A 21,656-nucleotide genomic window follows, 5' to 3' on the forward strand; every position below is an offset into this window, starting at 1 on the left:
GCGAGTGCGGACTGAGAGCTGGAAAAAAAGCCCGTGAGCATAGATAGGGCTGGCGGGTGAGTTGGGAGGCTTTATGAATTCACGGTCTCTGTCCTAAACCCTCAATAAGGAACCATCCTTCCAAACACAGATTAGGCCATTTCTCCGGAAGTAGGCCCGAGTTAACGGCCGCCAACTTTATAGGGGGCAAGGAGCAGCAGAGCGCATGTGCGGTCACCATCTTTATAGAGGGCAAGGCGCAGCAGAGCGCATGTACGGTCACCATCTTTATAGGGGGTAAGGAGCAGCAGAGCGTATGTGCGGTCACCATCTTTATAGAGGGCAAGGAGCAGCAGAGCGCATGTGCGGTCACCATCTTTATAGGGGGCAGGAAGCAGCAGAGCGCATGTGCGGTCACCATCTTTATAGGGGCAAGGAGCAGCAGAGCGCATGTGCTGTCACCATCTTTATAGGGGGCAAGGAGCAGCAGAGCGCATGTGCGCTCAGCATCTTCATTGGGGGCAAGGAGCTTCAGCGCGCATGAGCGGTTACCATCTTTATAGGGGGCAAGAAGCAGCAGAGCGCATGTGTGGTCACCATCTTTATAGCGGGCAATGTCCAACAGGGAGCATGCGTGGGCGCCATCTTTACAGAGGCTGCAGGCCCGGATGAATGACCCGCAGGAGGGACAATAAATCAGAGATAGAGTTTGGTGTGAAATCAATGGGTTGTTGTAAAACAGGAGATCAGGGGAACAGTCACAAACAACAACAACTTCTATTAACATCATAAATCATCCCAGTGAGCTTCACAGGGAAATTATAAAATAAAGTATAACATTCAGACACAGAAGGAGGTGACCAAAATACTTAAATAGTCACTTGTTTGTACGGAATTTGATTATTACTGAAAGAAGAGACAAGCTGTCAAAGCTTTTCCTGTTGCACTCACCAGGACAGACGCAAGAATCCCAAATTTCAAAGGGAACCACAATTTATACTGCACGAGAAAAGGGTGCTGATTGGTTGGACCGTCGGCTCTGATTGGTTGTTGCCATGGACAATACAGCCAGGAGCTGTCATCCCCTCTGCTTTTGTTTAACTCCACAAAAGACCCCGTGCCTGGACTTGTTCCTTCTGCCTGCAGAGGCCAGGTCCCTGTGGATGAACATATGTAGCTTCTAGCAAGTGTAAGTGAGACACATTACAAGCCTGACTGATAATTTTTGAAATTTGGTATTCTTCCCTCTATCCTGATGAGTACAAGATAAAATGTTTTGACAGAATGTCTTTTTTTATTAATACTAAGTTGTCTTAAAGGGGGAAAGTGTGGTAGACAGAGGGAGAGAATCTCAGAGCTTGGGGTCGAGGGAACTGAAGGCACGGACACGAATGGTGGAGCAATTAAAACAAGGAATGCTAGAATTAGAGCAGTGCAGATATCATAGAGGGTTGTGGGTCTGCAGGAGCCACAGAGAGGAGGCCATTGGGGGATTTGAAAACAAGGATGAGATTTTTAAAATCGAGTTGCTCCTTGAACGGGAGCCAAGGAAGGTCAGGGAATGGGCCTAGCTGTGAGTGAAGACACAGACAGCAAAAATATGGATGTCTTCAAGGTTACGGAGGGCAGAATGTGGGAGACCAGCCAGGAGTGTGTTGGAATGGTCAAGTCTGGAGGTAAAAATGGCTGTGATAAGGGTTTCAGCAGCAGATGAGACACTCCTGAGACAGGGGTGAGGTCGGGTGATATTACGGAGGTGGAAACAGGCGATCTTAGTAATGGCACAGACATGAGGTCAGCAGCTCATTTCGAGATCAAATGTGACACCGAGGTTGTGAACAGACTGGTTTAATCTCAGACCGTTCCCAGGGAAAGGGATGGAGTTGGTATCTGGGAAATGGAGATTGGAACAGGGACTGAAAACAGTGTCTTCAGTCTTCTCAGTGTTTAACTGGAGTTAATTAGTCATCAGGAAGAGAAGCAGGAACCAGAATGGGCCATGAGACTGATCCCAGGTTTAACTCAGTTAGAGAGGGAGAGAAGGAAGGAAGGAAACTCTGGGACATTGGGAGAAACCACCTTCATAATCGCTCATTAAATCTCCACACAGTTAGTTTTGAACACAAGGTTAACATCTGCTATTCTGTCTGGTCGGTCAGGGGGTTTCAGATTAATGTTTTGTCACGAGTAATCACTGAGGTGAATGATCAGACATATTGTCAACTCCAATTATAGAAATTTGTTAAAAATATACAGAAAGAATTGTCCAAAACTCTGTTTGGATTTCAGCACAGGGAGGAGGGAGAGTGTGTGGGATGGGGATTTGCAGCTTTGGGGGAACAAGAGAGGAAAAAATGTTCCATAGAATTGTCTGTTCTGAATTTCTATCCTGTTCTTACAGTGATGGATCTTGTAAACTCCTTTTACAGATAATTAGAAGGGGAGGATTTTCAGGCAGGAAACTCAAACCAAACATCACATCAAGATCTGACACAGTCACTCGATTCATCAGGACCTGAATATCATCACCTTTGAATGTGGACGGAGAAATGTTTGTCTGTTCTGTCTGTGGGAAAAGATTTCAAACATCAGTATGACTGGAAAAGCACCGAGACACACACACACACCCGAGTGAGAGTATCCCAGTGAACTGACTGTGGAAAGAGCTTTAACCAGTTACACAGCCTGAAATAACATCACACCATTCACAGCAGGGAGAAACTGTACACGTGTTCTCTGTGTGGACGAGGCTTCAACTGATCATCAAACTTAGAGAGACACAGGGACACCTGGACCATGGAGAAACCGTGGAAATGTAAGGACTGTGAGAAAGGATTCAATCGTCCATCCGAACTGGAAACCCATCGACGCAGTCACACTGGGGAGAGGCCGTTCACCTGCTCTGAGTGTGGGAAGGGATTCAAGCGGTTATCCCACCTGCTGACACACCAGCGAGTTCACACTGGGGAGAGACCGTTCACCTGCTCCCAGTGTGGGAAGGAATTCACTCAGTCATCAAACCTGCGCACACACCAGCGAATTCACACAGGGGAAAGACCATTCACCTGCTCCGTGTGTGGGAAGGGATTCACTCGGTCATCAAGCCTGCTGACACACCAGCGAGTTAACACTGGAGAGAGACCATTCAAATGCACGGTATGTGGGAAAGGATTCACTGGGTCCTCTAACCTGCTGAAGCACCAGCGAATTCACACTGAGCAGAGGCCATTCAGTTGTACTTCCTGTGGAAAGAGATTCAAGACTTCATCGAGCCTCAAAGTACACCAGCAAGTTCACACTGGAGAGAGGCCTTTCACCTGCTCCGAGTGTGGGAAGGGATTCACTCAGTCATCCCACCTATTGACACACCAGCGAGTTCACACTGGAGAGAGACCATTCACCTGCTCTGAGTGTGGGAAGAAATTCACTCTATTATCCCACCTGCTGAGACACCTTCGAGTTCACACTGGAGAGAGACCATTCACCTGCTCCCAGTGTGGGAAGGGATTCACTCGGTCATCATACCTGCTGACTCACCAGCTAGTTCACACTGGAGAGAGACCATTCACCTGCACGGTATGTGGGAAAGGATTCACTGAGTCCTCTCACCTACTGAAGCACCAGCGAATTCACACTGAGGAGAGGCCATTCAGTTGTACTTCCTGTGGAAAGAGATTCAGGACTTCATGGAACCTCAAAGTACACCAGCGAATTCACACTGGAGAAAGGCCTTTCACCTGCTCCGAGTGTGGGAAGGGATTCACTCGGTCATCCCACCTGCTGAGACACCAGCGAAGTCACACTGGAGATAGGCCATTCACCTGCTTTGAGTGTGGGAAGAAATTCACTCTGTTATCCCACCTGCTGACACACCAGCGAGTTCACACTGAGGAGAGGCCATTCAGTTGAACTTCCTGTGAAAAGAGATTCAGGACTTCATGGAACCTCAAAGTACACCAGCGAATTCACACTGGAGAGAGGCCTTTCACCTGCTCCGAGTGTGGGAAGGGATTCACTCAGTCATCCCACCTGCTGACACACCAGCGAATTCACACTGCAGAGAGACCATTCACCTGCTCCCAGTGTGGGAAGGGATTCACTCAGTCATCCACCCTGCTGAAACACCAGCGAATTCACACAAGGAGAGGCCATTCCGCTGCACTTCCTGTGTAAAGAGATTCAGCCTTCATTCCACCTCAGTGTACGCCAGTGAATTCACATGGGAGACAGGCTGTTCACCTGCTCGGAGTGTGGAAAGGGATTCACTCATTTATCCAACCTGTTGAGGCACTAGCGAGTTCACAATGGGGAGATGCTGTTCACCTTCTCCGAATGTAGGAAGGGATTCACTTAGTCATCCCACCTGCTCAGACAGCAGTGAGTTCACAAGTGTCTGCAGAGGTTGGATTCTGCTGTTATTGCTGCTGTTAATCACATCCGGAACTGAACTGTGTTCATTCTGACAGTTTTGGTTTGTTTCTATTGCTGTTCATAATCCCTGTAACTGGGCTGAAGTTTAATATCTTGAAGTCTGTTAAATAAATCAGTTTTGTTTCATACTCTCAGAATGTCGAGTCCTTGATTTCTCCAGGATAAGAGAAGACTGATTGATGTCCTGTTCCTAATGGCTCCATTTTTGGATCTTTTCTCCTCTCTTAACTCTAGATTCTTTCAGTTCTCAGACCTTTGGTTACTCTCATGGATACGTCCCAGCTCCCCACAACTCCCAGAGAGCCTTGGGATCCAGGGAAGTATCAGTGTTAAAAACAGAAAATGCTGGAAATAACCGATACTTTTCCAAGTGCCAATTGATTTTCTCCCAGATTATTGTCTCCAGCCTTTCCCCACAACTGATATGAAGCTGATTGTCCTAGAATAGCTGTGTTTTTGAACAGGGGTGTAACATTTACAATCTATCAGTTCTTTGACACCACTACTATATAAGGAGGATTGGAAGATTGTGACCAGAGCCTCCACAAGTTCCATGTGAAGAATGCTGTCTCTGACAGTGCAGCAGTCCCTCAGTGTCACCCTGGAGTGTCAGCCTAGATAATGTGCTCAGGTTTATTAATATTTCCTCTTGTTATTGATGTGGGTCATTAAGAAACAATGGACTCTTATGATGTCATCCAGTCCCAGTGCGATGATGTCATCCAGTCCCAGTGCGATGATGTCATGAAGACTATTAAATACCAGTGGAGCCTTAGTGGTGAAAACAGTTTTGTTCGAGATGGCAGCAAGTCCATTACTGATAGATGTGGATTATGAAGCTGAGCAACACGTACAGTATATATCCCATCTCCTGACACTCTGCCCCCACCTCTCGACACACTGCCCCCATCTCCCAACACCCTACCACCATCTCCTGACACTCTGCCCCCACCTATTGACACACTGCGCCAATCTCCCGACACTCTGCCCCCATCTCCCAACTCCCGACATGCTGCCCCATCTCCCGACACTCTGCCCCATCTCCCGACACACTGCCCCATCTCCCAACACTCTGCCCCCCATCTCCCGACACTCTGCCCCCATCTCCTGACACTCTGCCCCCGTCTCCCGACACTCTGCCCCCATCTCCCGACACACTGCCCCATCTCCCGACACTCTGCCCCCATCTCCCGACACTCAGCCCCCGTCTCCCGACACGCTGCCCCATCTCCTGACACTCTGCCCCATCTCCCGACACTCTGCCCCCATCTCCTGACACGCTGCCCCCATCTCCCGACACTATGCCCCATCTCCTGACACGCTGCCCCAATCTCCCGACACTCTGCCCCCATCTCCTGACACTCTGCCCCCATCTCCCGACACTCTGCCCCCATCTCCCGAGCAGCCCGTCTCTACCTCTGCTGAACCCACACAGGATGCACCAAGTTGAAACCAGAGGAAAGGACTGGGTGAGAAATTGTAATTCACCAAGGGTGTGCACATGGGGGTTTGACAAAATATTAAGTTTCCTGTTTTTAACAAGGACACAGAAAATGTATTGATTGGAACCACTTCCAGCTCTTGTCCATTCTGACATCCCGTGGGCCAGCTCACCCTCTCACTGGGTTCATGCTGAATGTCAATCCAGGCTGGGAGCCATTGGGTGGATGTGCAATGGGTGGGTGAGTGGGTGAAGGAATGTTCAGTTCACAGGGAGGGGGATGGGGGAGGGGGGGTTGGTGCTGGTGGTGGGAAGTGTTCATTCTGAAGGAGTCCCACCTGAAACAGTGACCACTAACTTATCACTTTCCAATGGTGATTGACCTGATGTTTATTTCTCCAGGTTTGTTCTGTTCAGTATTTATATATTTTTTTATCTTTGCTAAAACATATTGTTCTGACACTGAAATACAGAGAATTTTAATTATGTTAATGTCAATCCCCATCGAGTGCACAGGAGGACTCAACTGGTCCAAACTTTTTATGGTATCAATAAACAAAATTCCTACAAGATGTTTTTTTGGGGAATTGTTTTTCTCTGAGACCCGGGACAGTCAAACTATGACCCAAAGTTCAGATTTGGGCCTTGAGCCTGGGATATGGGGCCCACATACATGGAGCACCATTACCAGATGTCTTTCATCCCCGATTTTAATCACTCCACCATTGGTGACCGTGCCTTCAGCTGCCTGGACCCTAAGCGCTGGAATTTCCTCCCTAAACCTCTCACCTTTCTCATTCACTTTCCCCCTTTCAGACAGTCCTGATGACTGACCTCTTTGACCAAGCTTTTGGCCATCTGGCCTAATATGTCCTGCTCCTGTGAAATTCCTTGGGACATTTTATCATGTTAAAAGCTTGATATAAATAGAAGTTGTTGTTGTTCTTCACAGTATCACATTATCGTTACAGTGTAGAAGGAGGCCAATTTGTCCATTGAGTCTGCACTGACTCACTGAAAGAACATTCCACCTTGTCCCACTCCCCTGCCTTATCCCCGTAACCTTGCACATTCTCTCTCTCCATGTAACAATCCAATTCCCTTTTGAATACCTCGATCGAACCTGCCTCCACCACCCTTTCAGGAAGATTTTTCCAGAATCCAACCACCCTCTGGGTGATTTTTTTCCCCTCACATCACAATTGCTCCTTTTTTCAATTATTTTGAATCTGTGCCCTCCAGTTCTTGATGTTCTCTTAAGTGCGAACATTTTCTCACTACCCTGTCCATACCCCTCAGGATCTTGAATCCGTCTATTAAATCTCCTCTCAGCCTTCCTTTCTCCAAGGAAAACAGTCCTAACCTCTCTAATCTATCCTCATTGCTACAGTTCTTCATCCTGGGAATTATTCTTGTTAATCTCCTATGTATTCTCTCCAAAGCCTTCACATCCTTCCTCAAGTATGGTGCACAGAACTGGACACTGTACTCCAGGTGAAGCCTGACAAGTGTCTTATACAAGTTCAACATGACCTCCTTACTCTTGTACTCAATACCCATATTAATGAAGCCTAAGATACTAAATGCTTTATTAACTGCTCTCTCAACATTCCCTGCCATCCTCAATGACTTAAGTACGTACACACAGAGGTCCCTCTGTTCCTGCACCTCCTTTAGAGGGTCTCCCTTTATTTTATGCTATCTCACCATATATTTCCTACCAAAACAAATCACCTCACACTTCTCTGCATTGAACTTCATCTGCCACTTGTCTGCCCAATCCACCAACATGTCTATGTCCTTTTGAAGTTCATGGCTTTCCCTATCACAGTTGACAACATTTCCAATCTTCGTATCATCCGCAAATCACCAGGACACAGACACCCGAGTCACAACTTATATCGGGGTCGAACCTGGCATCAAGCATCCAAAAAGTCTGGTTTAGTCTCAGACTGTTGCCAGGGAGAGGAATGGAGTTGGTCGCTCGGGAATGAAAACAATGGGTTCAGTCTTCGCTATATTGAATTGAAGGAAATTTCTGCACAATTCACCACTGGATATTAGACAAACAGTCTGAAAATTTAACAAAAGTGGAGAAGTGGAGAGAGGTGGTGGTGAGGTAGAGCTGGGCACTGTCAGTGTCCATGTGATAACTGACACTGTGTTTTCAGATGATGTCGTTGTGGGGAGCATGTTGATGAGAAATAAGGGGAAGCCAAGGCCGGATCCTTTGTGGACACCAGAGGTAACTATGGGAGTGGGAAGGGAAGACATTCCAAGTGATTCTCTGGCTATGATTAGACAGAGAAGAATGGAACCAGGAGAGAGCAGCCCCACCCAGCTGGATGACAGTGGAGAGGTGTTGGAGCAGAATGGTGTGGTCAACCCTGTCAAAGGCTGCAGACAGATCGAGAAGGGATAGTTTACCTTTGTCACAGTCACATAGGATGTCATTGGTGGCATTGGTCAGAGCTGTTTCAGTACTGTGGCAGGGCAGAAACCTGATTGGGGGGATTCAAACATGGAGTTCTGGGAAAGATGGGCACAGATTTGGGAGGTGTGAACATGTCCAAAGAGTTTGGAGAGGAAAGGGAAATTGGAGGTGGGGCAGTAGTTTGCATGGATAGTGGTGTCAAGGGTTTGTCCCTTGAGGAAGGGGTTGATGGTTTGAGGGAGAGATGGACAGTATCTGAAGAGCGAAAACTGTTAACAATATCAGTGAACATGGGGAAGTTGGGTTATCAGCAGTTCAGTGGGAACAGGGTCGATGAGGCAGGAGGTGGGTTTCATGGAAAAGATGAGCACTGGGGGGTGCATGAGGGGAGGTGGGAGAGAAACTAAAGAAAGATGTGGGTTCAGAGGTCGGACATGGGAGATGAGCACTGGGAGGAGGGAAGCAGCAGAGGCAGCTGATCAGATTATTTCAATCTTAGTGACAAAGAAGCTCCATGAGCTCCTCACACTTGTTGTTGGAGGTGAGGATGGAGGAGACAGGAAAGAAGAAGAGCCCTTCAAAATGAAATAACTTGTGTTAGAGATGTTAAAAAGATTCAATACACTGTATTTAACAGAAAGCTGATTTATTTGACTTTTGTCCAGAATGTTAACATGTATAACTGGACTGAAGTTTCTAAGGAATATATCTTTTCATTTCTGTTGGACTGTTGTAAAAGCATTTTTTCCCCAATTTTCTTGGACTGTGGCTTGGCTTTAAAAACTACCATGGCTGCAGTTGAAAGACATGTTCCCTGGAACAGGATGTGAAATATACAATGTTGCTATCTCTTGGAACAGTGTGCCTGGTTGGACAAAATGGTACTGGAAAGGAGGCCTAGGGAACTGCCTAGCAATGGAGTTTTGATTGGCTCCTGACCAAGTGGCCAGGTTCTGTGTGGCGATTGTGCAGTACATCAGCTCCTAGCCTGGAAAGAGGAAAGACCTGAAACCTCTCTCTCCTGTGTTTTGTGAGATTCCAGTAATCCTGCCATTGTAGCCAGCTGGCTATTCCTCATACCATTGGATTCTGCTTTCTTTGAGAAGCCCCTGTCAAGAGGAAAAGAGGGGAATGTCATGAAGCTATTCATGTATATATTATTGGAAAATATTTTTCTTTAAAAATAGAGGTTTAGTCTGTGGGTGTCTTAACTGGACAAAAGCCAGCTGGTCTGGGTGCTTTGATGTATACTAGTTGTGAGATATAAGAGGGATAGAGTGCATTTCCATTTTTTGAATAGACCATTCAAAAAGTGGGGTGAATTCTGACACCTTGCTTGCAGAGACCAAGCAATATATTTACATTGCTAATAAAATTGGTACAATGAAAGGGGTTTTATAGTTAGAGAGGTGGAGTTCAAAGAGGTTGGTGATACAATGAGAATTGACATTCAATGAGCTGTGCTAGGTCTGACAAGACAGCCGTGTTGTGTGTGTAGGACAGAGGCAATGTAAGTAAAGCAGCTGTAAGTCTTCAACTGTCTCCACAGGAACCAAAGTGAAATGAACCTAATTTTGAATTTGTGAGGTGAAAATGCTTTGCCTGGTGTCTGGTTAAGTCTATGGGTTGCTGTTGCCTTCATGGAGAATAGTTTGGGAATTTAAAGTTATGATCCTAGTAATTTGTAGCCATGTGCATATATTTAACTTGTGTAAATTAATAAAATGTTTCATTTAGCTTAATATAAAACCTCTCGAGAACTAGTGGTCTGATTCCTGAATTTAGAGTTGCACCTTAAACATAATATTTAAAATTATTGGTTATGATATTTGGTTAAAGTCTCCCTCTGGGATTTTTAAATAACTCAACTTTATCAACTGCTTGGTCGTAACAGAGAAATCACCAGTAGAAACATTAAAATCAAGTTTCAACCAGAGAACGACAGACTGCAAGTGCTGGGAGACCACCTCATGTCAGCCACAACAACCTGCAAGGAATTTGGAAGAAAGCAATCAAAGTCAATCCATCTAATCCTGAACTCTGGAATGGTGTTATTGAACTGTTTTATCTCACTCTTAAAATCCATGTTTTGTGTGTCTTACATGTGTTTGTGTGTGTGTTTGTATTTGTGTGTGTTTGCATTTGTGTTTACGTTTGTATTTGTGTATGTTTGTATTTGTGTGTTTATGTTGTATTTGTGTGTGTTTGTATTTGTGTGTTTGTATTTGTATTTGTGTGTGTGTTTGTGTTTGTATTTTGTGTGTTTGCGTTTGTATTTGTGCGTTTGCGTTTGTATTTGTGTGTGTGTTTGCATTTGTGTGTGTGTTTGCATTTGTATTTGTGTGTGTGTTTGCGTTCGTATTTGTGTGTGTGTGTTTGTGTTTGTATTTGTGTGTGTGTGTTTGCGTTTGTATTTGTGTGTGTTTGCGTGTGTTTGTTTGTCGGGGTTTAAGAAGGGGTACAGCTTGTAATAGAGTTAAAAGTTAGCAGTTCATGTTGCTTTTGCCACTGGTTAAAGACGATTTGTTTAATAAACAGTTATTTACTTGTTAAGTTTACAAACCTGGTGCTTGTATTCTGTTAACCTAAATCAAACAGTTAGGTAGAATTGGGGCAATCTGGTGGTCTAATAAAACTTTTCACATTTGTCTTGGCTCGGGGAGCAGTGGGGCTGGATATTACAGTGCACCATTCCCAGTGAGTTGTAACAAGTTTATTAACATCAGCAGAAACAGACCCCAATGAACATGGTTCAGTCCTGGATGTGATCAACAACAAAATCCAATCACTATAGTTACTTGTGAACTCGCTGGTGTCTCAGCAGATTGGGTGAAGTAGAGAATTCCTTCCCACACATTGAGCAGGTGAACGGTCTCTCCCCAGTGTGAGTTCTGTGATGTGTCAGCAGGTTGGATGACTGACTGAATCTCTTCCCACACACAGAGCAGGTGAATGGCCTCTCCCCAGTGTGAACTCGTTGGTGTGCGCGCAGGTTGGATGACTGAGTGAATCCCTTCCCACACACGGAGCAGGTGAACGGCCTCTCCCCAGTGTGAATTCGCTGGTGTGCAGTGAGTTGAGATGATTGTCTGAACCCAGTCCCACAGTGAGAGCACCTGAACGGTCTCTCGTCAGTGTGAATACGTTGATGGAACATCAGTTCCCTGGAACTTTTGTAGCACTTCCTGCAGTCTGGGCATTTAAAAGGTCTCTCATTAGTGTGAACTCGCTGGTGTGTCAACAGGTTGGATGCATCAGTGAATCGCTTCCCACACTCAGAGCAGATGAACAGTCTCTCCCCATTATGAATTCTCTGGTGTGTCTGCAGGTGGGATAACTGAGTAAATCCTTTCCCACACTCAGGGCAGATGAATGGTTTCTCCTGAGTGTGAATTCGCTGGTGTCACAGCAGGTGGGATGAATTTATGAATCCCTTCCCACACTCGGAGCAGGTGAACGGCCTCTCCCCAGTGTGACTGCGCCGATGAATTGCCAGGTCCAATGGGGATCTGAATCCCTTCCCACAGTCCCCACATTTCCACAGTTTCTCCCTGTTGTGACTGCATTTATGTTTTGACAGGTCAGATGATCGGCTGAAGTCTCGTCCACACACAAAACACGTGTATGGTTTCTCCCCACTGTAAACGGTGCTTTTTCCTTCCATGTTCAAAATCCTTCCAATAACCTGTTGATTTAAAACAGTAAAAAGGAATGAGAGAGAACCCACAAAAACACAAAGGCAGGTTGTGAAATTGAGCTGAATGAATCTGGGAATTTGTGGGGCCGGCACGAGGAAAAAGTGACCATGAAAACTGCTGGATTGTCATAAAAACCTAACTGGTTCACTAATGTCCTTCAGGGGAGGGAACCTGCCACCCCGTCGAGCCGACTCCACCATTCAATACAATCGTGGCTGATCTTGGGCTTCAACTCCACTTTCCCGCCCACTCTCCATATCCCTTGACTCCCTGAGAGACCAAAAATCTCTCCATCCCAGTCTGAAATATATTCAGTGATGGAGCATCTGCAACCCACATAGAATTCTATGTGATAGAGAGAGGAAGATAGACAAGGGGAGTGGGAGAGGCAGAGAGAGAAGGGAATGGGAGAGGCAGAGAAAGAAGGGGAGTGGAAGAGGCAGAGAGAGAAGGGGAGTGGGAGAGGCAGAGAGAGAAGGGGAGTGGGAGAGGCAGAGAGAGAAGGGGAGTGGGAGAGGCAGAGAGAGAAGGAGAGTGGGAGAGGCAGAGACAGCAGGGCAGTGGGAGAGGCAGAAAGAGAAGGGGAGTGGGAGAGGCAGAGAGGGAAGGGCAATAGGAGAGGCAGAGACAGCAGGGCAGTGGGAGAGGCAGAGAGAGAAGGGGCAGTGGGAGAGGCAGAGAGAGAAGGGCAGTGGGAGAGGCAGAGACAGCAGGGCACTGGGAGAGGCAGAGAGAGAAGGGCAGTGGGAGAGGCAGAGAGAGAAGGGGCAGTGGGAGAGGCAGAGACAGCAGGGCACTGGGAGAGGCAGAGAGAGAAGGGGAGTGGTAGAAGTAGAGAAGAAAGGGCAGTGGTAGAGGCAGGGGGTGAGGAGAGGGTTTTGATAAACTGACAACTAAACCAGAACTTTCACAAAACCTCCCAAATCCTCAACCTCCACCACCTGGAAGGCCCAGGGTAGCAGGTGAATGTGAACACCATCACCTCCAAGCCACACACCCTCCTGACTTGTCTGACATCCGGTACCGGATGAACAGAAATTTCCTCCATTTAAATATCGGGTAGACTGAAGCCATTGTCTTCAGTCCCCACTACAAACTCCACTCCCTAGCCACGGACTCCATCCCTCTCCCTGACAACTGTCTGAGACTGAACCAGACTGTTCACAACCATGGTGAAATATTTCACCCCAAGATGAGCTTCCAACCACATATCCACATCATCATCAAGACCGCCTATTTCCACCTCAGTAACATCGCCCGACTCCACCCCAGTCTCAGCTCATCTGCTGCTGAAACTCTCATCTACTCCTTTATTACCTCTAGACTTAACTATCCTAACACACTCCTGGCCGGCCTCCCACATTCACCCTCCCTGTAATCTTGAGGCCATCCAAAACTCTGCTGCCCGTGTGCTTACTCGCACCAAGTCTTGTTCACCCTTCACCCCTATGCTCACCGACCTACAAAGGCTCTGGGATAAGAAGCAACATTTTTAATTTCTCATCCATATTTTCAAATCCCTCCAGGGTCTCACCCTCCCTATCTCTGTAATCCAGCCTCACAACCCTCAGAGGTATCTCAGCTCCTCTAATTCCAGCCTCCTGAGAATTCCTGATTTTAATCGTTGTACCATTGGTGACCGTTCATTCATTTGCCTAGGCCACAAGCTCTGGAATTTCCTCCTTAAACCTCTCCACCTCTCTTTCCTCTTTTAAGATACCCCTTAAAACCGACCTCTTTGATCAAGCTTTTGGTTACCTAACCTCATATCTCCTTATGTGACTCAGTGGCAAATGTTGCTTTGCAATATTTCTGTGAAATGCCTTGGAACATTGTGTTTCTCTAGCACTTTCAATGTAAGACAAATTATTATTGTTGATTTGGAGATATATCCCTGTTCCTTCATCATCGCCGGGTGAATAACCTGTAACTCCTTACCTAACAGCATTTTACTAATAAAGTTCGTTTAGAGAAACTGGTGTTGTTCTCCTTGGAGCAAAGTAGATTGAGAGGAGATTCGATAGGGGTGTACAAGTTTATGATTGGCTTAGATAACGTAGTTAAATAAAAGCTGTTCACAGTATCTGATTGTAAAATGATTACATGACACAGACTTAAGATTTGGGGCAAGATGTACATGGGCCATGTGAGGAGAAAATTTTCCACAGTGAGTGGTAATGACCTGGAACTCAATGCTTACAGTCAGAGGCCGATAATATCACATTCCGATGAATTGAGTGATTCTGTTAGATCTTAATGTGATGTTTGGTTTGAGTTTCCCAAATGCAAATCCTTCCCATTTAATGTCCTGTAAAAAGGAGTTTGCAAAACAATCCATCAGTGTCAGTCCAGGATATAAACTGCGAAGAGACAAACATTACTCCTGGTTTGGGTTTGCTGTGAGTAAATCTTCCCCTTCGAACCCCCTGCAAGAGGAGTTTCCAAAATCCATCGCTGTCAGTCCAGGATAGAAATTCACTATATTCTCTCCTCCTGCTACCTGGACCAGGATGACCGCGCATGCGCCCTGCTACACATTGCCCCCTATAAAGATGGCGGCCGTTAATCTGGGCCTGGCGAAGGGAGAAATCCAGACTTTTTCGTTCCTGTAAACACAGGACCGGTACCTTGTTATTTGGGGTTTGCGGCCTGCACTGTGTCTTTACGAAGCATCCCTGTCCACTCCGCTGGCTGCATTCCTCCTCACACACCCACTAACTCTGTTAGTTTGCTCCACTCGACATTCTCTGACCCGCTCTGAGCAGCTTCAGTCACAGACCAGCACTGCGCGTGCTCACGAAGCTGGCCAAAACGCTCCGAGCGCGCGCTCACGCTCTGATGCGCATGTGCAGGGAGCTGCAGTGAGGATAGGGCACATTCTCCTCCCATTTGAATGCTGGGTAGCCCCGTCGCCATTGAAAACCAAATTTTATGAACAGAAAATTGTGTTTTGTGACCCTATGACGATTGAATGATAGTGCCAAGATATAATATTATTAAGTAAATTGATATGACAAATGAAATGCACCCGCCCTCTGCCATAGTTCTGTCCTGGATGTAAATAACAACAGAATAACCCCCTACAGTTAGATGTGAATTCACTGTAGTCTCAGCAGGCGATGTGAACAAGTGATTTTTCTTCCCATACATAGAACATTTAAACTTTGTCTTACCAGTAACATCCGAACAAGGAGCAATTCGGCCCCTCGAGCCTGCTCCACCATTTAATAAGACCATGTCTGATAGTAACCTCAGATCTGAATCCAATATCCTATCACCCCTTTGCTTATGATGAATCTATCCACCTCTGCCTTAAAAATATTCAAAGACACTGCTTCCACCACCTTTTCAGGAAGAGAGTTCCAAAGACTCAAAATCCTATGAGAGAAAACAACTCGCCTCATCTCTGTTTAAATAGGCGACCTCTTATTTTTAAACAGTCAGAGAATGACTAGATTTCTGCACAGGGCCAGTGGAAAGTACAGTTAACATGATTGGCAAGCAGTGAGGAAGTGAAGTGCAATTCAAGAGCACCTTGTTTGTGCATTTTCCAGATTAAAACTTCAATTGAATTTATTGTTCTCCATCATAAGCATATTCAAGATGGAAATCCATTAATATTTGGACACTCAGGGAATCAATGGATTGGGTGGGGGGAGAGGAAGTAGAGTGGAGGTCGAAGATCATTCAATGTTGGAGCAGGCTCAATGGAACGGACTGTCTACCCTTGCTCTTATTTCTTGTGTTCTTTTGAACAACACTATGAATCATTTCCATTCAAGCACAGCCGATTCAGCACCCACCCTTTCACCTCCTCCCTTCCAACATTCCAGGTGACAAAGTGATTTCCTTGTACTCCTTGGTATCTAGTGATGTGTATTCACTGCTCACGATGTGATCTCCTCTACGTTGAGGAGACGAAATCCCGATTGAGTGACAGCTCTATGGATCATCACCATTCGGTCTGCAGTCATGATCCTGAGCTTCAAGCTATTTACCAGTTTAATTCTCCACCAACTCCCTCTCTGACCTCTCTGTCCTCGGACTCCTGCACTGTTCCAATGAATATCAATGGAAGCTGGAGGAACAGCAGCTCATCTTTGATTAGACACTTTACAACCTTCCAGGCTCAACATTCATTTCAACAATTTCAGATAATAACATGTAAAGTAAAGGTGATAATCTGTGCACTAGGGAAATGAGTGTGAATCCCCCCTGGACAGAGGGCAACTGACCATCCATCTCAAGCTCTAATTCCCAAACAGAAAATGCTGCCAAGAATCAGCAAGTCAGGCTGAGACTGTGGCCGCTCTCACCATTTGAATCCGTCACAATGCCCGGCTGATTCATGGCAGCTCCGGACCAATAGAAAGAACCGGAGGACCAAGCGGGAGCGGCTGGTCCTCCAACCAATCGGAGTGAATGAGGGGCGGGGCCGGGCTGGGGGTGAAGCATGCGCAGTGTGAGTAATGGCGATGGAGAGATGGACCTTTCTCTGAGCCTCAATCGGTGAGTGGGTGAATGGTGGGGCGGAGGGAGCGATGGGTCCGTCGGATGGGCGGGAGGCTTCGCAAATATGTTGTATAAGCAGCAAACCCCGGGAATGATGCCGGGGAGACCGTCACCTGTTTGTATCGAGCGAGGCCGCAGCTTTTTCCCAGTTACCGACGCGGGGGAGATGGCCGCCATCTTTTTTGGAGGCAATGTACAGGAGGGCGCATGCGCGGTCGCCATCTTTGTTGGGGGCAATGTTTTTGTAATATTTTCAATGACAATGGGAACAACTTGTCCATCAAACTGATTCACGCTTTGAGTTGCAATGTCTTACTGATGAGGCAGAACAACGACATATGTCCAAGTCAGTGACAATAATTTACTATGTGCCTCTAACATAATAAAACTTCACAAGGTATTTCACAGAAATGTTACAAAGTAACGTTTGACACTGAGTCACATAAGGAGATATTAGGGCAGGTGACCAAAAGCTTGGTCAAAGAGGTCGGTTTTAAGGGGTATCTTAAAGGGTAGAAAGTGAGGTGGAGAAGTTTAAGGAAGAAATTCCAGAACTTGAGGCCGAGGCAAATGAAAGAACGGTCACCAATGGTGGAGCGATTAAAATCAGGTATGATAAGAGGCTGGAATTAGATAAGTGTCGAGATCTGAAAGGGATGTGTGGCTGGAGGGGGTTACAGAGATAGGGATGATCACAACCATGGAGGAAAACAAGAGTGAGAATTTGAAAATGAAGGTGCTTCTAAAACAGGGATCTTTGTAGGTCAGTGAGCACAGAGGTGAACAAGACTTGGTGCAAGTAAGCACATGGGCAGCAGAGTTTTGGATGACTGAAGATTACAGGGAGATTGAATGTAGGAGGCTGGCCGGTCGGGAGTTCATTAGGATAGTAAAGTCTAGAGGTAACAAAGAAATGGATGAGAGTTTCAGCAGCAGATGAGCCGATACTGGGGTGGAGTCAGGAGATGTTACTGAAGTGGAAATAGGCGGTCTTGGTGATGATGTGGATATGTAGTTGGAAGCTCATCTTGGGGTGAAATATTTCACCATGGTTGTGAACAATCTGGTTCAGCCTCAGACAGTTGTCAGGGAGAGGAATGGAGTCGGTGACTAGGGAGTGGAGTTTGTAGTGGGGACTGAAGTCAATGGCTTTAGTCTTCCTAATATTTAAATTCAGGAAATTTCTGTTCATCCAGTACTGGATGTCAGACAAGTCAGGAGGGTGTGTGACTTGGGAGGGGAACTTGGAGGTGATGGTCTGCACATATACCTGCTACCCTGGTCCTTCTGGGTGGTGGAGGTTGAAGGTTTGGGAGATTCTGTCAATGCTCTGGTTGTGTAGCAGATGTTTGAAATCTTTCTCCTTCCACCCTGCCTCCATCTTTCTCTCTCTCTCTGTATCTCTCACTCTCTCCTTTTTTTTTATTCGTTTGGGAGGGAGCGATGGATCCTGCAGCTGTAAGGATGTGGGCTTCACTGGCTGGGCCAGCATTTCTTGCCCATCCCCAGTTGCTGATGAGCTACCTTCTTGAACCGCTGCAGTCCATGTGGTGTAGGTACACCCACAGTGCTATTAGGAAGGGAGTTCCAGGATTTTGACCAAGCGACAGTGAAGGAATGGTGATATATTTCCAAGTCAGGATGGTGATTGAATTGGAGGGGAATTTCCAGGTGGTGGTGTCCCCATCTATCTGCTGCCCTTGTCCTTCTAGATGGTAGTGGTCGTGGGTGTGAAAGTTGTTGTCTAAGGAGCCTCATTGAATTCCTGCAGTGCATCTAGTGGATGGTACACATTGTGCTACTGTGCGAAGGTGGTAGAGGGAGTGAATGTTTGTGGACATGGTGCCAATCAAGCAGGCTGCTTTGTCCGGAATGGTGTCAAGCTTCTTGAGTGTTGTGGGAATTGCACTCATTCAGGCAAGTGGAGAATATTCCAACACACTCCTGACCTGTGCCTTGTAGATGGTGGACAGGCTTTGGGGAGTTAGGAGGTGAGTTGCTCATCACACGATTCCTAGCCTCTGATCTGCTCTTGTAGCCACAGTATTTATATGGCTAGTCCAGTTCAGTTTCTGGTCAATGGTAACCCCCAGGATGTTGATAGTCGGGGATTCAGTGATGGTAATGCCATTGAATGTCAAGGGGTGATGGTTGGATTCTCTCGCGTTGGAGATGCTCATTGCCTGACACTTGTGTGGTGCAAATGTAACTTGCCACTTGTCAGCCCAAGCCTGGCTATTGCCCAGGTCTTGCTGCATTTGGACATGGGCTGCTTCAGTATCTGAGGAGTTACGAATGGTGCTGAACATTGTGCAATCATCAGCTAACATCCCCACTTCTGACCTTATGATGGAAGGAAGGTCATTGATGAAACGGCTGTTATTATAAGAAAACATGCGATCTTGTGAGTATATAAAGAGTATAATTTTCAAAGCTAAATAAATCCTGAAAAGATAACTAGTTCTGATCTCAATATGAGAATCCAAAGTTTAAACTTTCCTTGTTACGGATATAAGAATTCTACAGTCAGTAAGAATATCCATCAAATATGAAAGTAATATTTCCTTAACCTCCAGAATGTGAGATTCACTCCATTCAGAACAGTTCTGAACCTGATGAATCCCCCTGACAAATCTAAAGACTCAAGTTTGGGTTGAGATATTTATCATGAATTTTGAGGTTGTATAGTTAATGGTAGAAGATGCCCATTTGATCACTAACAGACCACCTCTAATTAGTATTCTATATTTGGTGAAAGGACCACCTATTATAGTGAGGGTGTCCGTTCAATTTCTAGGAAATGTTATTTTGAATTAATTCCTGAAAACTGGACATCCTGTAAAAGTCTTGTTGGTTAATGTTGCTGAGTCAAGGTATTGAGATAATGAAAATTGGGGCTGAGTATTTCATTTATCTGTTTTGGGGTTTTAGTTATCAGAGCCAGTATTGTAGCTTGTCTGTTAGTGTCATAGCAAGAACCATGGAATCCCATTTTTTTAGGTGTGTGTATTTCTCATCAGTAAACTCACCTTTGTTGTGAGGGGATTTAACCTCGCTACTTTTGCGAGCAAGTTTTGACCCCTGTTAAATTATGTTTCACTGTGAATTTACCCAAAGTAACCTTTAACAAAAGATTCCTGTATTAATTCCATATTATTTGACCATTATTTCCTCAAGCCCTTCCCTGAAGGACATTAGTGAACCAGTTGGGTTTTTATGACAATCCAGCAGTTTTCATGGTCACTTTTTCCTCGTGCCGGCCCCACAAATTCCCAGATTCAATCAGCTCAATTTCACAACCTGCCTTTGTGTTTTTGTGGGTTCTCTCTCACTCCCTTTTTCTGTTTTAAATCAATTTCACAGGGGATTAGAAGGGGAGGATTTACAGTGGGGAAACTGAAACCAAACATCACATCAGGATCTGACGGAGTCACCCAATTTATTGTAACCAGAATATCATCGAATTTTGAACATGAAAGGAAAAAGCACCGTTCACAGTGGGGAGAAACTGTACACATGCTCTGTGTGTGGATGAGGCTTCAGCCGATCATCTGGCCCTTCGAGACACAAGCAGAGTCACACTGGGGAGAAACCATGGAAATGTGGAGAATGTGGGATGGGATTCCATTACCCGTGTGAGCTGGAAGCTCATCAGCACAGTCACACTGGGGAGAGGCCGTTCATCTGCTCCGAGTGTGGGAAGGGATTTACTGATTCAACCCACCTGCTGATACACCAGCGAGTTCCCACTGTTGCAAGACCTTTTAAATGCCCAGACTGCGGGAAGGGCTTTAAAAGTTCTGGGAACCTGATTCGTCATCAACATATTCACACTGACGAGAGACCGTTCAGGTGCTCTCACTGTGGGACTGGGTTCAAATCATCATCTGAACTCACTGTACACCAGCGCAGTCACACTGGGGAGAGGCCGTTCACCTGCTCTGAGTGTGGAAAGAGATTTACTCAATCATCCAATCTGCTGAGACATGAGCGAGTTCACACTGGGGAGAGACCATTCACCTGCTCCCAGTGTGGGAAGGGATTCACTCAGTCATCTGCGCTGCTGAGACACCAGCGAGTTCACAAGTAACTACAGTGATTGGATTTTGTTGTTAATCACATCCAGGACTGGGCCATGTTCATTGGGATCTGTTTCTGCTGATGTTAATAAATACCAGTCCAGTTATAGGGGTTCATATTATGGATCAAAGTCAAATGAATCAGCTTTATGCTCAACACAGTTTGTCGAATCTTTCTATTATCTCCAAAACAAGTTAGTTCCATTTGAAGGGCTCTCCCTCTCCCCTTTCTCCTCCACCCTCATCTCCAACAGCAAGCGTGAGGAGCTCATGGAGCTTCTTTGTCACTAAGATTGAGACAATCCGATCAGCTGGCTCTGCTGCTTCCCTCCCTTCCACTAACCCACCTGGAAAAACTGTCTCTAAAGTTCCCCCTTGTCTGAGCCCTGAACCCAAATCTTCCTTTAGTTTCTCTCCCATCCCCCCTGATGTCCTCTCAGCGCTCATCTTGTCCATGAGACCCACCTCCTGCTCCATCGACCCTATTCCCAATAAACTGCTGATCATCCAACTTCCCCAAGTTCACTGAGATTTTAAACAGTTCATTCTCCCAGGTACTGTCCCTCTCTCCTTCAAATCTGTCATTATCACCCCCCACCACCAAAAAACAAACCTTTGACCCCCACGGTCCTTGCAAACTACTGCCCCACCTCCAACCTCCCTCTCCTCTCCACAGTGTTTGAACACGCTGTCACCTCCCAAATACTGGGACTCTCAGTGTGAACAGGGTGGGATGTGTTTGGAGACAGGATGTCCCAGTTCTCCACCCTGGGATTCTCAGAGTGAACAGGGTGGGATGTGTTTGGAGACAGGATGTCCCAGTTCTCCACCCTGGGATTCTCAGTGTGAACAGGGTGGGATGTGTTTGGAGACAGGATGTCCCAGTTCTCCACCCTGGGATTCTCAGTGTGAACAGGGTGGGATGTGTTTGGAGACAGGATGTCCCAGTTCTCCACCCTGGGATTCTCAGTGTGAACAGGGTGGGATGTGTTTGGAGACAGGATGTCCCAGTTCTCCACCCTGGGATTCTCAGTGTGAACAGGGTGGGATGTGTTTGGAGACAGGATGTCCCAGTTCTCCAC

The 21,656-nt window shown here is 46.2% G+C and overlaps 1 protein-coding gene and 1 pseudogene across 1 annotated transcript; one reads left to right on the top strand and one right to left on the bottom strand.

Moving 5' to 3' along the window:
• Positions 1-2,784: 2,784 nt before the first annotated feature.
• On the top strand, positions 2,785-20,585 carry LOC144673221 (uncharacterized; the record flags this gene model as incomplete). The annotated part of the gene is given in 2 exon segments (XM_078535164.1): positions 2,785-4,112; positions 20,072-20,585. Coding segments are annotated over 2 exon segments (1,842 nt in total), but the record flags the coding sequence as incomplete, so codon positions are not given.
• LOC144673214 (uncharacterized) lies at positions 11,080-11,950 on the bottom strand (annotated as a pseudogene).
• Positions 20,586-21,656: the final 1,071 nt, after the last annotated feature.

Source organism: Cetorhinus maximus, unplaced genomic scaffold (assembly GCF_964194155.1).
Source record: "Cetorhinus maximus unplaced genomic scaffold, sCetMax3.hap1.1 HAP1_SCAFFOLD_316, whole genome shotgun sequence".
NCBI lineage: Eukaryota > Metazoa > Chordata > Chondrichthyes > Lamniformes > Cetorhinidae > Cetorhinus > Cetorhinus maximus.